Below are 17,894 nucleotides of genomic sequence, written 5' to 3' on the forward strand. Positions count from 1 at the left end.
TAAATGTTTTCAGTTCTGTGAGGTGGGGGTTGCACGGCTCAGAGGTAGAGAGGCTTTCTAGCACCCAAAGGGTCGCTGGTTCGATCCCCACTTGGATGGATGGATGGAGGGATGATGGATGAATGGATGGATGAATGGATGGATGGATGATGGATGGATGGATGGATGGATGGATGATGGATGGATGATGGATGGATGATGGATTGATGGATGGATGGATGGATGGATGGATGGATGGATGGATGGATGATGGATGGATGATGGATGGATGGATGGATGATGGATGGGTGATGGATGGATGATGGATGGATGGATGATGGATGGGTGATGGATGGATGATGGATGGATGGATGGATGGATGATTGAGGGATGGATGGATGATGGATGGGTGATGGATGGATGATGGATGGATGATGGATGGGTGATGGATGGATGATGGATGGATGATGGATGGATGGGTGATGGATGGATGATGGATGGATGGATGGATGGATGATGGATGGGTGATGGATGGATGATGGATGATGGATGGATGATTGAGGGATGGATGGATGATGGATGGGTGATGGATGGATGATGGATGGATGGATGGATGGACAGCTCTGTGAGTTTATCTTTAATCTGACATTGTATTGAATTTACACTCTCACATTCAAACACAAACACACAGATATAAACACGCACACGCATACAAATCTGATCATTGCTGGGAGATCGGTTATAACTACAGGTATTGTCATCATCTACCGCTTTATCCTGTTGGCCCGGGTCGCCTGGGCAGCTGCCACACTAAGGAAACCCAAACTGTCCTCTCCAGCGTGTCCTGGGTCGGCCCCGAGGCCTCCTCCTGGTCAGACATGCCTGGAACACCTCCTGAGGGAGGCATCCTCACCAGAGGCCTGAACCACCTCCACTGACTCCTCGACTCTGAGTCCCTCCTCAATGACTGAGCTCCTCCCTCTAGACTCCTCCACCATGATAGGTTGAGGGTTCCAGGATGAGAACTGCAGGTATATTATTACTACAGGTTTTACTTCATATTAATATGACAGTTCATTACTGTATGTTAATAATACTAACCCTTACTACAGATAATTACTTGATATTATTGATAAGGGTTATCAATACATATTCATATTACAGATTATTGATACATTTTAGTACCATTTATTACAAAATAACATTCTTACAAATTATCCATCCCTCCATCCCTCCATCCATCCCTCATCCCTCCATCCATCATCCATCCATCCATCCATCATCCATCATCATCCCTCCATCCATCCATCCATCATCCATCCATCCATCCATCCATCATCCATCATCCATCCCTCCATCCATCCATCATCCATCCCTCCATCCATCCATCATCCATCCATCATCCATCCATCCATCCATCCATCATCCATCCATCCATCCATCCATCCATCCATCCATCCATCCATCCATCCATCATCCCTCCATCCATCCATCCATCCCTCCATCATCCATCCCTCCCTCCATCTTCTCCCTCTCCTCCTGTTCAGGGTGGTGGGGGTGGAGCCTATCCCAGCAGCCTTCCCCCTGGACAGGTCACCAGTCCATGGCAGGACCAACACATAGAGACAGACAACCATTTGCCATCCCAGCCACACCTACGGCCAATTTTGTAGTTATTACAAAATATGATGACTACATATAATAATAATAATATAATAATAACAATAATAATAATAATAATAATAATAATAATAATAATAATAATAATAATAATAATATAATAATAATAATAATAATAATAATAATATGTATGTACATATATTTGGAGTCTCCATGTTCTCCCTGTTCCTGCTGGGTTCTCTCTGGTACTCCAGCTTCCTCCCACAGTCCAAAGACATCAAGAGGGGACCAGGTTAATCCAGACTCTAAATTGACCGTAGGCGTGGCTGGGAGAGTTTATCAGAGTTTAATAAAGGAAATGATGGTCCTCCATGTTTGCTGTCCTTCAGACAGGCCTCCAGTTCAGTCAGCTGGTTTGTTCCATGTGGATCATTGATGAGTTCAGCTGTGTGTCGTCTGCATAGCAGTGAACATTAATGGAGTGTTTCCTGATCATGTGACCTAGAGGAAGCAGGTCCAGGGTGAAGAGGACTGGTCCAAGCACAGACCCTTGTGGAACACCAGAACTGACTGTCGTGTCTCAGAGGAACCATCATTAACTAGTACCAACTGAGATGACCTAGTAAATATGATCTTCCCTATTCTGTTACCTGTGTTATGTAGGACCTCTTCACCTTTTCTGACATCTTGTGGTCAGTTGATTTCTTGTTTCCACCCTAAATATCAATGATTAGGCTATGATTTGCAGGTGTGGGTCTCTTTACCTATTTTAAGGCATCACAGGTTTTGATCACTATATATCAAGGCCCTCGGGCTAAAACATGTTTGCAACTTGTTTTTAATATGTCAGCCTGTTTATTCAAGTTGTTTTTACCAATGCTTTAAAGAGCACCTTGGACTTTTTTGCTCTTATTCTATGCTGTTCCCCAGTATGCTAAAGCTCTCCTTCTAGCTTTTTCATAAACCAGCTTTGTGTGGTTCCTCTCATGCCAGTGACAGGTTCCAGTCTCTGTAGAAGAATATGGTGATCAATGGTATCAAAGCTGCACTGAGATCTAATCAGACCAGCACAGAGACCAGTCCCTCATCTGGTACCAGTAGGAGGTCACTGGTACCTTTGACTAGTTCTGTTTCTGTGCTAGGATGAACCTGGAACCTGACTGAATCCTCCAATCAGCTGTTGCTGTGGAGAAGTCACAGAGCTGTTTAGCAGCTGCTTTCTCCAGAACCTTGGAGAGAAAAGGAAGATATGATGTTGGTCTGTAGTTGGTAGAACTTCTGGATCCAGGCTTGTTTTTTGAGGAGGGTTTAATTCCTGCTACTTTAAAGGACTGAGGGACGGAACCAGATACCAGTGCCACATTGATCATATCTAAGAGGGAGGGGCTAACGAGGGGAGAGAGTCTTGGTGCAGCTTAGTTGGGATGGGGTCTAGGAGACAGGTGGAGGTTCAGAGGAGGACATTATTGAACTGAGCTCATGAAGGCTGATGGGAGAAAAACTATCCAAGTGTGTGTCTGGTCCTCCAGCTGCCTCTAAGGTTCTGGGTTCTAGGGGCCATGTTGTCAGCTGATGGCAGCAGGAGAAGAAGTTTCTCTCTAATCAGGAGAATTTTGTCATTAAAGAAGTCCATGAACTCTTTGCTGCCCAGGGAAACAGGACTACTTGGTTCAGTAGAGCTGTGGCTCTCTGTCAGTCTGGCTCCAGGACTGAAGAGGAACCTGGGTTGTTCTTGAGTTCCTCTATTAGTGCTGAGTAGTCGGCTGCTCTGGTTCTACCAAGGGCTTTCTTCTAGGTTCTAAGGCCATCTTGCCAGACTACATGTGACTCCTCCAGTTTGGAGCAGCACCATCTTCTCTCCAGTTTCTGGTTTCTTGTTGAAGCTGTCAGGTTCCAGAACCGTACCAAGGTGCTTGTTTCCTTGGATTCATAGTTTTCTGTTTTAGTGGGCCAGTAGAGTCCAGAGTTGTTGCTAAGGTGCTGCTGCTCTATGGATAAAATGATCAGTTTGGGAGGGACTAAGGTGGACAACAGCGTCCTCTGTTACAGTGGGACATGACACTGAATTTAGCACCAATGGAACCACTTCTTTAAATCCAGGTGTGGCCTGATCAGACAAACATCTGGAAACTACAGTTTTCCTGAGTGGAGTGTAGTTGATCAGTCCAAATTCCAAAGTGATTGATTGGTGGTCTGATAAAAGCGTTCTGTGGAAACACAACTAGTGTCACAATCCCTGTCTCATGCTTCCTGTTTATTTTGTAGTCATGTCCTGTCTTCCTGACCTCCCTCCTGTGATTACCTTGTGTGTCTCACCTGTTTGATTGCACCAACTGTGTCTTGTTTTCCTCCTTGTGTTTAACCCCTGTGTTTTCCCCTGTTCGGAGTTGGTCCATTGACATGCGTTTTAGTTTGTGTATTGTCGAGTGTTGTGCGTTTGGTATGTGTGTTGTCGTGAGGAGTACATGTTGTCATGGTCAGCTTATGTTTCACAAGTCTCCAGTTGCCAGTCTCCTGTTACCAGTCTACACGCTCAAGCCGTCAGCCTTCAGTCTCCAGTCTCTAGCCAAAGTCGCCAAGTCTCCAGCCGCCAAGTCTCCAGTCGCCAAGCCTCCCCGTCGCAAGTTCCCCCGTCTCAAGTCTCCCTGTTACAAATAAAACCTCTTTTGTGCACCGTCCTACTCAGTCTGCGCTTGGGTCTACTTCCCCCCTCACCCACTACACGTAACAACCAGATGTTCAGCTTCAATTCCACATGTTAGGAGGAGGTGGAGGTGTGGTTGTGACAGTGAGAGGGTTCATGGACAGACTGATGGACACCAGTTGAGTCTAGAAGAGAGAGAAATGCAGTACTCAATTAATTTCTGCATATTATTTCTACATGTTTTCTATTACTATTAATACACATTATTACTGCATGATTTTACCAGTCTTGTTTCTGCAGCTGGTGTCAGTGTAGCAACACCAACGATGGTTCCCCATTTTGTTGAAGGGCCATGGATGCCGTGTTGCAGGGTCGGATGAGTGACGATGCCTCTGTTGAGGAAGCTGATGTTCAATCACATCACAGCTTCATCTTTGGAATACTGATGAGTTTCCTTTGAACACACACACACCCTCCACATTTCTGTAATGATAAATGACTTCACAACCACATATTTCTGGTCACTGTTTCCATGGCAACACTGTCTGCTGGATGGCCTCTTGGTAATAAAGAAGAGAGGGAGGCGATTAGAGGGAGTGTGTGTGCGAGTGTGTGTGTGCGAGTGTGTGTGTGCGAGTGTGTGTGTGTGTGTGTGTGTGTGTGTGTGTGTGTGTGTGTGTGTGTACTATTCTGGGGATCAAATATTACTGATAAATTCACGCTGTGGTTAGGACCATCAGAGCCGGACCGTCATAGTGCTGACAGAATGTGACATTTAGATTGTGACATTTAGTGTGTACGGTCAGCATGGGACCATTCGTACGTGACTGCCATAGCATGACCCTTTTTAGGTGATAGGTAGATAGGTAGAGAGCACCGGTCATAGAGTGATGGGTAGATAGTGAAGGTTAAAGAGTGCTGGTTAGAGCCTGACAGGTAGAGAGTGACAGTTAGAGAATGAAGCTTTAAGAATGCTGGTAAGAGCCTGAAGGGTAGAGAGTGACGGTTAGAGAACAACAGTTTCCACTGGCTCACTTCAGCTTGGCTCAACTGGGGTTCCAAGGGAGCCAAGTGGGGACTAAAACGTGACGTAACCACATAGTGGGGTGCTGATTGGGTAACTTACCAACTTACATCGTCTACTTCCCATCATCCTGGCCTCGGTGGAATTCTGGTCATGGCTCGGTGAAGTCTCTTATTCTTTTCTTGGGGGTTCTGTTTCACCACTTGAAGCCTCGCCTGTCTGTCCTCCCTCACTTTTAGTTGAAGCAAAAACCACTGATGAGCAGCAGGCATCACGCCGCCTCCATGTCTTCCATTGTTGTTGTTGTGTCACACACAAATTATGTTGGGGAACTCTCGGCCGGTGAGTCCACCCACGCTAAAGTGGTACCCAGTGCTAGTGGGAACACACCCGTACCGAGCCGTACTGAGTCGAGCCAAAGTGAGCCTGTGGAAATGCGCCCTTGGAGAGTGGCGGTTAGAGCCTGACAGGGTGACATATACAGAGTGGCAGTTTGAACATGACCCTCAGATTGTGACTGAATATGATTGTGTTAAACTGTTGATATAAATGGAAGCCAATGGAATACCCTTATAAGAACAGCTGTGCAAACCTGTGTGATTTTTGAGGATCATATCTCATCATCACCAGCCACACCGTTGCCATGGCAACTACCTATTGGGCCTGAAGGTACAGGAGACAAAGCATTTATTTAACAGTACTTGTGGGTAACTAAATGAACACAATGATGAACTGTTATTAAATATGAATAAAAGAGGAAGTCACGTCACGTCTGCAATCTTGCTGGATCAAGAAGATTTTATTAACATTCACCACGTGCAGATTAATTGTTTTTTACATTTCACGTCACAAAATGTTCTAGATAAACAATTCTCCATGTTTTTCTGCTTTAATGTCATAAAAACATTAATCTCTCAAGTTCAGACATAAAGGAGATGTTCTCAAGTTGAAGTCTCGAACTGGTGAAACATGCAACAACACAAACACACGAGCAGAAGATTGATCGATGCTTCCTCATCATGATGTCCCAGCTCAGTCAGAACCCTAAAATCACTTTGAAAATGTCCAGCTGGAATCACAAGAGTTAATCGGTTAGTCAGTCCAATTTTGGCGAGCTTGTTAGCTGTGCTACTTACATCTGTTTAGGGTAATTAAAGCTAACATTGCTTGTTAGCTGTGTTGCTAATGTCATTATTGATGTTGAATATTTAACAAACCCTTGCTGTCAATCAAAAAGGGGACAGGAAATGATGTCACAGAGAAAATGTTTGGTCCTCCTCCTGTCAATCCTATTCATTCCAGTTATTACTAAGGACATTATTGACACCTGAATGACTGACAGGTGGGTTGGTCTACAAATCTGCTGTGACATCATCTCATCGCTCTCAGTGTCAGCATCCTCTGGTTGCCGTGGTAACATTTTTCTGTTACCAGCAGAGCTGAGAGCTGAAGCATAGCAGCATGTTAGCAGGTGATCAGAGATTATAGAATCTTCATGTACGTATTAAACATGTAGCAGCCTCAACATTCATGATGATTGACACATCTGATACACAGCGCCCAGCAGCCATCCTCCTAACAGCTGATTGGTTCCTGGTGGCTATTGATGTGATGATGTCATGTCAGCGCCAGAGAGGCTGCTGAAGTCCTTCTACACGTGTCCATACGAGCAGCAGAACTAAAACTGTAGTTGTCAACTCTCCAGAGGAAACTCTGCTCTAGGGCTGTAATCTCCCAGTTGACTGGTCAATTTATTAGTCGATACGTTCTGGCTCAACCAAAATTCTGATTGGTCGATTTTTTTGCCACGTTAATTTCATCAGGAGGAAAGTACCAAGTGCTAATGGGGGTGTTTTCAAAGCTCCCCTGTTTCACAGATAACAATCTATCTTTGAACACCCCCTTGTTTTGCTATTTTGGACTCGCCCGACCTGCTAGAGACAGACAGACTGAAGAGGACTAGAAGGCCAGCGTCTGGTGGTTTGATGAATGTCTATTTAATGTTGACGGTTCCATTTCAAGTCAGTCCTCGTCCCCCACGTCAAAGACGTCTGCAGCGTGGCAGCATTTCATGAAAACAGATCATGGAAAAAAAGTGGAATGCAAAGTTTGCCAACACCAGTTTTCATGTCACAGCTCCACTACAAACACGGCGTGTCACCTAGAAACGGTGAGCTAACGTGTCCACCTCAGGTTGCCTGTCAGTTTTGAGTATATGAACGTATCAGAATTAACATTTCCATGTTTTAGTCTAATAATTGTTTTGTTTTCATTGTAAAAATTCTTACCGAGGACTTGCCTTTTGTGTTTGAGAGTAAAGTTTTAAGTTAAAAGTCTATTTGTGTCTCAGCCGCAATGCTGAGCTCCTGTGTTCAGTCTGGCTCTGTCAAGACCAACGATGGCGTCGCTCAGTTATTATAACCTGACAGAAACAATTGTCTCAATATTCCTCAGCAGGTTTGTGCTGGTAGTTGACACAGTAGAGTTTTCATGTATAAAATTTGTCGATTTTTAGTCCAAATTTGAGGGCTTCAGTCAACCAAGAATTTCTTTGGTTGATTACAACCCTACTCTGCTCCACCTGGAGCTGCTGGAGAGGAAACCATGGTGGTTCTGGTTCTGTTTTCAGTTCTGGTCCAATCTCTGATGAATAGAACCCAGATTCACCTTTGCTAGAACAGCAATCATGGAAGTTTGTGTGAGCTGTACTACCAAACTAGACGCTCAAGTATATCTGATGATGGTGCTGATTGGTTGTTGTGGTGAACAGCTGAGTGGGGCGTCACTGTCAGAGCTGCTGCAGCAAGGAATTGTGGGACGGCATTGTCTCATCTCCTGGCAGCGAGATGCTCCGGTGTATCGATGCAAGAGTAACTAACAGAAGAAGCTGGAGCACATTCCTCAGAGTTCTAGAGAGTTCCCGCAGCTCCCATCGTGGCCGCCACACAGACACTTCTGGATCACTCAGACAGAACCCTTCCTCAGAATAACTACTCTCGCACAGATTCCTAAGGGTTAAAGCTAATGTAGCTTGTTATATGGTACTAACATCCAGAGCTTGTTGGCTGTGTCTGTCTCCATTAGTATTCATTCCTGACTAGTTTGAGTGATTACCTATTCAGTAAATTAAAAAAAAAACATTACAACTGCCAGAAAAGCACCAGGAAGTAATATCAATGGTTAGCATTAGCTGTTAGCATGATATCTTGCCACCTAGCCCTCAGCCATCCCTGTTTCAACCAGACAAGTGGGTGTGCCACCTGACTCAAGGCAAGGGTTCAAGGGGCAACATAATGGCAATGTGAACAAACTGAAACTCATGAGCTTATTTCAACCAGATTTCTGCTGGGCATGAATATACGAATATGAACATCAAGTGCTGCAACTGACTAGAAGTGGGAAGCACTGCCAACATTAGCAGCTACACTAATTAATCAAAATGTGTTGTCAAGATAGAACAGTGGATAACATTATCAGCTGGTCTCCTGACAACCCCAGCTGTTGTCATGTCAACTGGATGCTGTTTCCACCAAATAAACTCATTTTGACTTCAAATGACAGCACATGATTGTTGAACTGTGTCTGAGAATGACTCAAGTTTTAAAAAAATAATTTAGCCTGTCCTTACTTTCTTTATTGCTGATTCTCACTGACGATATAATAGTCAATAATAATATTATTTATATATATCATCATTAAACACAAAAACACTTTGGGAGGAATAATTATTCACACTACTGCCTCCACCAATCACAGGCATGCTGAGAATCACAACAGAGAGGCAACAACACACTCAATTTACAATCAGTCGGGGGGAGACCTTGAAAGGCTCCATCTTTAGAGGCGAAGTCGGAGATAGGTCCCAGGTAATGAGCAGGTGAACTGAGAGGATCAACTGGAGTGACAAGCTCCCCTCGGGTCCCGTTGCATGTGTCCAGGAGCCATTTGCCATGGCAATGATCAAGCCTGCCAACAGTCATGAGTCATGCGATCATCAGGTGAAATTTATTGTGCTCTTCTTCCCCGTTTAGAACAAAAATATGCAAAAGCTCATCGGAAGAATGTGGCAGCTTCAAACAACAACACACTTGACACACTGATACCACCAATGAACTGATCATCAATGGAAACGCCAATACAGATGAGGTCGGGCGTGTCCTATGAGGCATGTAAGCATGTCACAGATATTGTCAAATTTTTGTTGTTTCTCCTTGTGTGTCAAACGCAAAACAACCTCCATCATGGATCAACAATCATCATCAATATGAGCATCAATATGAGACCTGGCGTCTTCATACTCAAATACATCAGACGCAGTGGAGATGGCGTCTGTGAGATGTCAACAACAATTCGCCCCTCCGGGTACTTCTGCTTCCACTGACTGACACCTGTCAATCATTTCCTCTATCTAGGGTTACCAGCGGGGTTTTTTTTGTCAGGAAAACTAAACTGCTGAGACAGTAAACCACCTTTGTAACACAGAAATCCTGGGTTGGCTGGTAAGTGACCTCTCTAACTCTCCATCCCTCCATCATCTATCCATCCCTCCATCATCCATCCCTCCATCATCCACCCCTCCATCCATCCATCATCCCTACATCCATGTTCCCCCTCTTCTCCTGTTCAGGGTGGTGGGGGTGGAGCCTATCCCAGCAGCCTTCCCCCTGGACAGGTCACCAGTCCATGGCAGGGCCAACACATAGAGACAGACAACCATTGGCTCTTCCAGCCACGCCTACGGTCAATTTAGAGTCTGGATTAACCTGGTCCCCTCTTGATGTCTTTGGACTGTGGAGGAAGCTGGAGTACCAGAGAGAACCCAGCAGGAACAGGGAGAACATGGAGACTCACCCAGAAAGACCCCGTGCTGCAGCCGGGGCTCCACCCACAACCTTCTTGCTGGGGGCCACGGTGAGGACCACTGCTCCACCCACAACCTTCTTGCTGGGGGCCACAGGGAGGACCACTGCTCCACCCTGCTGCCCATTCTCTAACTCTCATAGGACATAATTTCTTTCAAACAGAGGTGTTTGTGGTGCCCCCTATGTGTTGGTTGCTTTTCTACTATCTTGGTCTGTTAGATTTATAAATTAGATATTTCATATGTCACATATTGGGGTAGCATGGCTTGTTGGTACACTGGCTGTCTACCTGCGAAACCAAAGGGTTGCTTGATCCTCACTCCCCCTGGTGAGCAAGATACTAAGCCCCTTATTGCTCCTAATGAGCAGGTTGGCACTTGCATTGCAGCTGCACCATCAGCACTTTGAGTGCTGGAAAGGTAAAGAGACGCTATAGATATAAATGAGTCCATTTACATATGTTTTGAGAAGTGTTTGGACATAGCTCTTTCAGGACAATTGGACATGTTGAATAAGTCAGATATAACTTCCTGTTTCAGTTCTGTGTGTCACAACAAACATTTGATGAACCATCTCATCTCATCCCCTTCTCTTAAAGAATGTCAGTTTGAGATAGAGCTGTCACCGCATCACTGCTGGAGTTGTCATCAGTGTTTTGTATGGCAGTTACTTTTACGGCCAAAGATATAACTCAGGTGTTACTGAATTACTGTTGGAAGGAAAGCTCAGTAAACATCCATCAGCTCTCTGTCTCTTCCCCATTTTTTTGGAAATTCTAAACGGTGACACACTGGAGTAAACCCAGTGACTGATCCAGAACTCAGGCCCATATAGGGCATACCCCTCTTAGCTCCACTACATTTGATCAAACCCTTTGTGAGCTCCAGGTAACTAATAACAATAGCAATAATGATAAAATAAAAAACAACAACAAAAACAATAATATTAATAATAATAACTTTCTGAAAATAATAAACCAGTCCTAACACCAAAGTCATCAAAGTCTGTTGGAACAAATTTGTCTTTGTATTCATTAGACTGCAGCAGATAAAAAAGACATCGGATGAACATCAGAATGTATTTTTATGCAAACAAAAGCTGAGACAAAAGTCAGAGGTCACTGCACCAATAGGGATTGATACCTGCTGTCTCCTGAGTTTGATGATCAACAGATGAGGTGATTCTATTCGACCCGTCCAATTGTTTCTGTTTGAAACTCAACCCTTTAAAAAGGTCCTATGCTGTTAGTTTCAAAATAAGGCTATTATTTTGAAAGGTTGTGGACTAATCCTTGTACTTGCGGCTTTGAAAACACTTGAAATAGTTCTCCTGTTCGGTCTGGTTACGAATCTCTCGATCCAAAAGAACCAGTGCTGTCTTGCGTCTCATGGCAATTTCTCTGCGTTGCAAATCTGCAGAAAGCGCCACCTGTGGGTGGGGAGGGGGGGGGGCCGGGGTGCTGCATTCCGAAGCAGCTTGGCGTGGCCGGAAGCTACTGCCATGGGCAGCAGAATCTCCTCTATGGAGGCTGTTGAGGTCATAGGTGTCTCGCTGGTCGCTCCCACTGGACGATCCCACCCACTCCCATGGATTGCCGTTACCTGTGAGGGGCAGTGCTTGTGGATGAGGTGTGGCCTGGACAACAGGATGGTGGGGGGCATGGGCATCTACCGTGATGATTCCTACTCCGTCGTGCTGCTGTTCGGAGGGGGGGCGGTACCGTGGTGAGTTAGCATTTGATGAGGCCCCAGAGCAGGTGGAAGTGGTTTCAGACGATTTGTCCCCTGAGGACGAGGACAGGAGGAGCCCTTGCTGCTTGGACATGGCGATGACCTGCATGAGCCGTGGCTGGTTGGCAGCCCCTCGAGCCAGTGCTTCCCCGCTTGTCTTCTCCCGGATAGCCAGCCACTTGGCACGGGTCAGTGCGCTCTTTGGGGAGACTGGGGGGGGACCAGCTTCTGGGATCTGAGGTGGCCTAGGAGTCACCACAGCCTTGGCACCCCCAGGAGGGGGAGTGGGGTTGCGGTTGCTGGCAGTCCTGCCTGGCTGCATGGTAGGCTGGTAGATGGTGACCTGAGAACCCCGTTCATCTGTCCCAGCAGAAATTCCCACCGAGGGGTGCTCACTGGCGTCATGCTCACCTTCATCCTGCACACAATGGCTCCTCATCTCGATGGACTTCTGCCTCCACTCTGACACCAACTGCTGTGAGCGCACAGGGTCCACCGGCACCTGGACAGCCTTCAGACGCCTTTGAACTGGGTGGACATGCAGGACCGGATCCCCCACTCCCTCATTAGTGCTAGGTCCTCCATTGATATTCACATTAGCTCGTGGTAGTGTGTTACTGAAGGTCAACATGGTCTCCTTCCCCATGGGGCTGCGTGGAGCCAACAGCTCCACATCCACGGAGGCCCTCTTCAGACTCCCCATGGAGGCCTTCTCCCTCTGCAGGGGCCCCAGGCCCTCCAGCTGGTCCATGGGGGCTGGTGCCGCTGCTATCTCATCATTACTCTCCGAGGCTGAGGCAGGACCCTTGTTGTAGACAGACTCATGTCCTCGCTCTGTCAACGCTCGCAAAGGATCTTCCTTTAGGGGCAGAGGAGGTGGGGCTGGAGTGATGTTATCAGAGGATTTGAAGTTGGCCACAGCATGCAAAGCCTGCAGGACAAACAAGCCTTCAGTTCACATACAGTGGCTTTGACACCAACATGGTGTTAGCATGAAATGTTTGGAACAATTTACAACTTCCAGAGAGTGACCTTAGACTGATATTTACATTGTCCCAGTGTGGGACGGACTTAGACCCCCTCTTCCCCCTGTGCTTCAGCCATGTTAGTGCCATCTCAATGGAAGCTAGTATGGGAGCAGGCTGCTAACATCGCAAGCTATTTTTGGTTGTATTTTAGCCTTTCTAATCAATATGATAGCTTCTGCTTCCCAGCTTGTGTTTTATTGGCCTCCCTACCAGTGTTAGAGCTCTTAGCTTCAGTGCATTTGCATCTGTTAGCAGCATTAATTTGAGAATGTCAGCGTAGGTGTTTATGACATCACAACAGACTCAATTTGAAAATGTAGTGGTGACCTCACCAAGTAGGCAGCGATGAAGGCTCCAATGAGGAAGCCCACGTAGACATCAATGGGGTGACTGCGATGCTGTGTAATCTGAGTCAAGCCTGTCAGAGCCGCTGCAATTGCGAAAGCGAACACTAGGACCGGCTTGAGCAGCTTGGTGCTGTCGGAGATGGTGGAGTTAAAGTACATCTGCAGGGACGAGAGGACGTGTCAACTACAGTCCTCCGCCACATCTAAACATTCTCAAACTGTCTGAAAGGTCAAACTTACTTACGGAAACATACACAGCAGCGAAGGCAGAGAGAGTTGCATGCTGGGAAGGGAATGTTTTCCTTTTGGAACAGAAGGAAACACAATAGGTGATGAGATCAAGAGAAATCTACTGATCAGGTGATCTGATGGTCTCTTGGTCTGATAAAAATAAATGTGGAAACTCCAAGGTTTCAGGCCTTAAAGCCTGAGTTCTTCCCAAAACAGGGTCCCAGGTGTCCTTGAGGGATATCAGTCATGTTGCTATGGTTTCTGGCATGTATTTAAATTAAAAATGGCAACTAGTCAAACAGAGAGTTAGATGAGGAAACAGCAGCTCACCTGGCAGCCACAATGGCATGCTGGTCGTGTCCAGAACAGATGTCTGTGGTAACATAGGGGTTCTTGTCACAGGAGATGCCGACCTGAGTGTAGTTGGGCTTACAGACGGTGAGAAAGAAGGGAGCATGGTATCCCGTCGACAGCTGAATGATGTCTGTTACCAGCGCCGTAGCACACAAGCCAAACACATGAACACCTGGACACAGAGCACAGGTGCAGCCGTAACTTCACTGGCACTGGCAGGTAAAGCAGTGCTCGTGAGTGAGTCATACCGACGAAACGGACTGTCCTCCTAAGGAAGGAGTTGAAGTTGCAGCCCCCAGCATTGATGCTTCCTTCAGAGCGACGGAGCTTTAATCTGGACTGCAGGCAGTAGACCACACCCTCCACCAGCATGATCTGGCAATGGCAAAGACGGCAATAAGAACCCAATGGAGGCCATCATGGCCCCATGTCTGCAAGTGTGTGTGTTACCGAGGCAGCCGGTCCTGCGAATGCTAGACTCAGCAGCATCAGCAGCGGAATCAGCTCATCTCCGCCGTCTACGTACGGCATGCTGAGCTCGCGGTCATGGCAGCGGAAGCCAACCTGTGCCGGCTGTACCACGTCTGTGAGCTCCAGGAAGTATAGAGACACCATAGAGGACGCCACAATGGGCAGCTGCACACACAAAGCACTCCGTGAGGCGTGATGGCAGAGGGGACACGCCATGACATCATAACTGCTAATTCGAAGGGTGATGCCATGATCAGGTGAATTTCTCACTCAAGTTGAAAATGTTACACTTGCATAAATTTTACTGTTCACGCCGTCACAGAACTCCTAAACTTGCAAAGGTTCACGCATGCGTTTTCTACCACGACCACAGGTCTCTCCATTCGTCAGTAGCAGGCACCAAGCTGCCGCACTCTTCCTGTCACAGCCGGTGATGGACATTTCAGACCGTTGGTATACTCAAAAACAATGAGGAGGGTTTCATGTAAATGTTCTTTCGTCTGCAGGGAATCAAACCAGTGACCTCCTGATTACACCACAATGGTGTACCTCCTGAGCACCTACACACTGTTTGTAAGGTGAGAGCGGCAACTTGTCTTGATGGATTGTGGTAAAGTCTAGTAACTGAAGTTACGCTGGTTTGATCCTGGCTTCCCCCAGAGACAAAACACAGAAGTTCTACATGTTCCTGATGGGCAGGTGTGTGTGTGTGTGTGTGTGTGTGTGTGTGTGTGTGTTTCACCTCCACAAAGTAGAAACATGGCAGCAGAGTCAGACTGTCCTTTGCTGGTTTGTTCTTCATCTTGTCTGCAGAGTTCGTCATCATCATCATCATCATCTTTCTAACACACACACACACACACACACATTAGGTTTATGATGTTCAATAACAGCCGCTGGGTTTTATCCGCCAGAGTGGATGAGGTCACGGCATCATGCGTGAACATGCGTGAACATGGTGATGTGCAGCATTTTCGTGCCACAGCGTTTGTGGTGACCAGTCCCGTTGGGTCCAGGCTGGGCTCTCACCTGACAATGAGGATCAAGCCTCAAACTTCCACTTCCTGTCCCCTTAGACCACCTCCAGAACCACCTTGAGACCCTCCTCCTGTCTGTAGAACCACCATGATGACACATTATGAGATCATTGACCAGGAGACAGTCCGGAGCAAACACACAAGTGACATCATAAGGGGCGGGACTTTCTGGCTCCTGGTCATGCAGATTTGCACCAACCAAAGACAGAAAAAAATCATGGTCAAGGTTTTTGCCATTGCCTCCAGGTGGCATGGGACTCCTCCCACTGGGCGCTGTCACACCATGTCCTGCGCTCCCATTGGCCCTCATGGCTGAAGCTCATCATAATTAACAGACAACTGTTGTGTGTCTGTGTGTTTATTTGTGGTTTTGTTGGAATCAAAGTTGTTTCTTCAGGTGATGAAGTCCAAAAATGATTACACACACACACACACACACACACACACACACACACACACACACAGGTGAGGACTGCAGTCATTTCTCACATTTTCTCCCGTGATGTTCCATCTCCCTTTGTCTCGCAGCTCCAGTTGAATATCAGACCTCCGCAGAACACTCGCTCTCTCTCTCGCTCGCTCTCTCTCGCTCGCTCTCTCTCTCTCTCGCTCGCTCTCTCTCTCTCTCTCTCTCGCTCGCTCTCTCTCGCTCGCTCTCTCTCTCTCTCTCTCTCTCGCTCGCTCTCTCTCGCTCGCTCTCTCTCTCTCGCTCTCTCTCTCACCTCTGAGCCGCTGTAATTCCTGTCACGTTTCACTCCTGCAGCAGCAGAACCGAACCGGCACAGCAACACCTAGACACGCGCGCGCTGCCTGACGGACAGGCCCGGTGCTGTTCGTCCCTTTTGACTCGGTTCTCCCCGAAATGAAGCAGGTCTGCGCTCGCGGGCTGCTCTCCTTAACTGGCGGAGCTGCACGACGTGCGCGTGCGCGTGTTACGGCGCGCGCGTGTGTTGATCAGGTCTCAGCAGACGTCACATGACGACACAGTAGGTGTTTAGAGTTCATAATGAGTATTGAAGAGGAGCGTTGACACCCGCCACGTCACATGCGTTCTGCATAGTGATGTCACAAGTGTAGAAGATGTTGCTGAATCAGCAAAGTTAGGCGTGACGTCATTCAGTCGCTGTTTGTCTTTGGGCTTTTAGTGAGACGCTCATCTCAAGAACTTCTATTTGACCAACGAAATCCTCAGTTTACATGTGATGTCAGAGCTAGCTTCACGAACTAGATGCTAGCAAAGATCCGTGGTGACATCATCACCAACACAATGTGGAGGATGTGACTTGTCCTCTGAGGTCATGTGATGCTAGAATCAGCCCCAACAGCATCTTATAATTCAGACATGAACATTTCCATCTTCATGAACACAAAGCTTTGACTGGCTTGGAGAACTCATGACCTTTGACCTTGGAGCATCATGTGACAGCAAAACATGTTAACTTCAGAGGCCTTTCAGCCTCCATTATAACTTCATATCGGTTTTAATATCATGAGGCCACCAGCAGGGGGTACCCATGAGGTTGCCCTGGTCCCTCAACACCTGTAGCAGAACTTTTGACCCGGTTTAGCCAGCAGCATTGAGAACCTTGCCTCGTGGTCCACATTGGCCCTAAGTGGCAATCAAACCCTGAACTCCTGCGTCCCAGCCACTGCTGCCCAGCACTGAAGCATCATCTACTGAGGAACATAGTGCTACTGCTGAGTCCCGTGGCGCTGCGCAGGCAAGCGGCGACATCAGTGTCTGCAGTGATGCTCAACCCGCATCTAGCAAAGGTGACAATTTGTGTTGATGTTGCAAATGAAGAGCAGATTTCTGGCTCTGAAACGTACTGGAGAAAAGAGTAAAGAAGAATTTAAAATAAAGGAATGTGAAAACGACTTGGTCCTTCATTCAAAAAGTCTTTTTTTACTACCCTGGCGTCTGGAAGTCCCCCTGGATCCGCTTTGTCTCCACCACCTTGGAAGGGTCCATCCTAACCTGGGACCCCCAGCCCAGGCTCAGAGCAGATGTTCCTTTTCACTGAGCAGCAACTTGGTTCTGCTGCTCCATGGAGGCTCTTCTTGCCTGCATCTTTCCCCTGCTACTACGTGATGAACAGTCTCATGGGCGTCTGGACCCCCGGCCGGCTCCTGGGGTCCTGGCTGGAGGTCCAGATGCAGTCTCTACCCATCTGGTCCTGCTTCTATACTGCTGTGAGAGGAGCCTCTGCGGTGTCTCCAGTCCAGTCTTCTCCAGCCCCTGATAGGACTCTTGATATCAGACTCTTCTTCTACCAGGAGGTAGTTCCTGTGCTGCAGGGGCTCGCCCCCCCATGACGGTTCCTCCTCCTCCTTTGCAGCATCGGGTTCCTGTTGCTGGAGGTTTTCACAAAGTTCATATTTGGGGCAACCTTCCCGATTGTGTGTGTGTGTGTGCACATTCTGATGACAAGAACTTAAATCACATAGTACATAACTTCATCTGCCTGGACTGTATTGCTCCTGTTTAACCTCCAGAACAAGTTCTCCATCTCCAAACTCGAGAACATTCAATTGTTCTCATCCAGTCCACCTCAAGAATTCTGATT

General features: G+C 47.1%; 1 protein-coding gene across 1 annotated transcript; it reads right to left on the minus strand.

Moving 5' to 3' along the window:
* Positions 1 to 6,055: 6,055 nt before the first annotated feature.
* plppr3b (phospholipid phosphatase related 3b) lies at positions 6,056 to 16,348 on the minus strand. The gene is made up of 9 exons (XM_086224372.1): positions 16,050 to 16,348; positions 15,320 to 15,402; positions 15,033 to 15,132; positions 14,270 to 14,455; positions 14,068 to 14,194; positions 13,796 to 13,991; positions 13,479 to 13,536; positions 13,220 to 13,393; positions 6,056 to 12,790 (listed from the first exon to the last, which is right to left on the minus strand). Exons 3-9 carry the CDS (start codon positions 15,126 to 15,128, stop codon positions 11,414 to 11,416), a joined length of 2,214 nt encoding a protein of 737 aa, XP_086080498.1. The 5' UTR covers positions 15,129 to 15,132; positions 15,320 to 15,402; positions 16,050 to 16,348; the 3' UTR covers positions 6,056 to 11,413.
* Between the last annotated feature and the right edge of the window lie 1,546 nt (positions 16,349 to 17,894).

This window comes from Aulostomus chinensis, chromosome 14 (assembly GCF_037954235.1).
Source record: "Aulostomus chinensis isolate RoL2024-O1b breed Wild chromosome 14, RoL_Achi_v1.0, whole genome shotgun sequence".
Taxonomy (NCBI): Eukaryota; Metazoa; Chordata; class Actinopteri; order Syngnathiformes; family Aulostomidae; genus Aulostomus; species Aulostomus chinensis.

Excerpts from the sequence above, each read along its gene's own strand:
- plppr3b (XM_086224372.1), bottom strand. The coding sequence starts at position 15,128 with ATGATGATGATGATGATGACGAACTCTGCAGACAAGATGAAGAACAAA. Across the intron at positions 13,394-13,478 it reads TCGCTGCTGTGTATGTTTCC|ATGTACTTTAACTCCACCAT; the intron begins GTAAGTAAGTTT and ends TCGTCCCTGCAG. Across the intron at positions 12,791-13,219 it reads CCTTCATCGCTGCCTACTTG|GCTTTGCATGCTGTGGCCAA; the intron begins GTGAGGTCACCA and ends TTTGTCCTGCAG.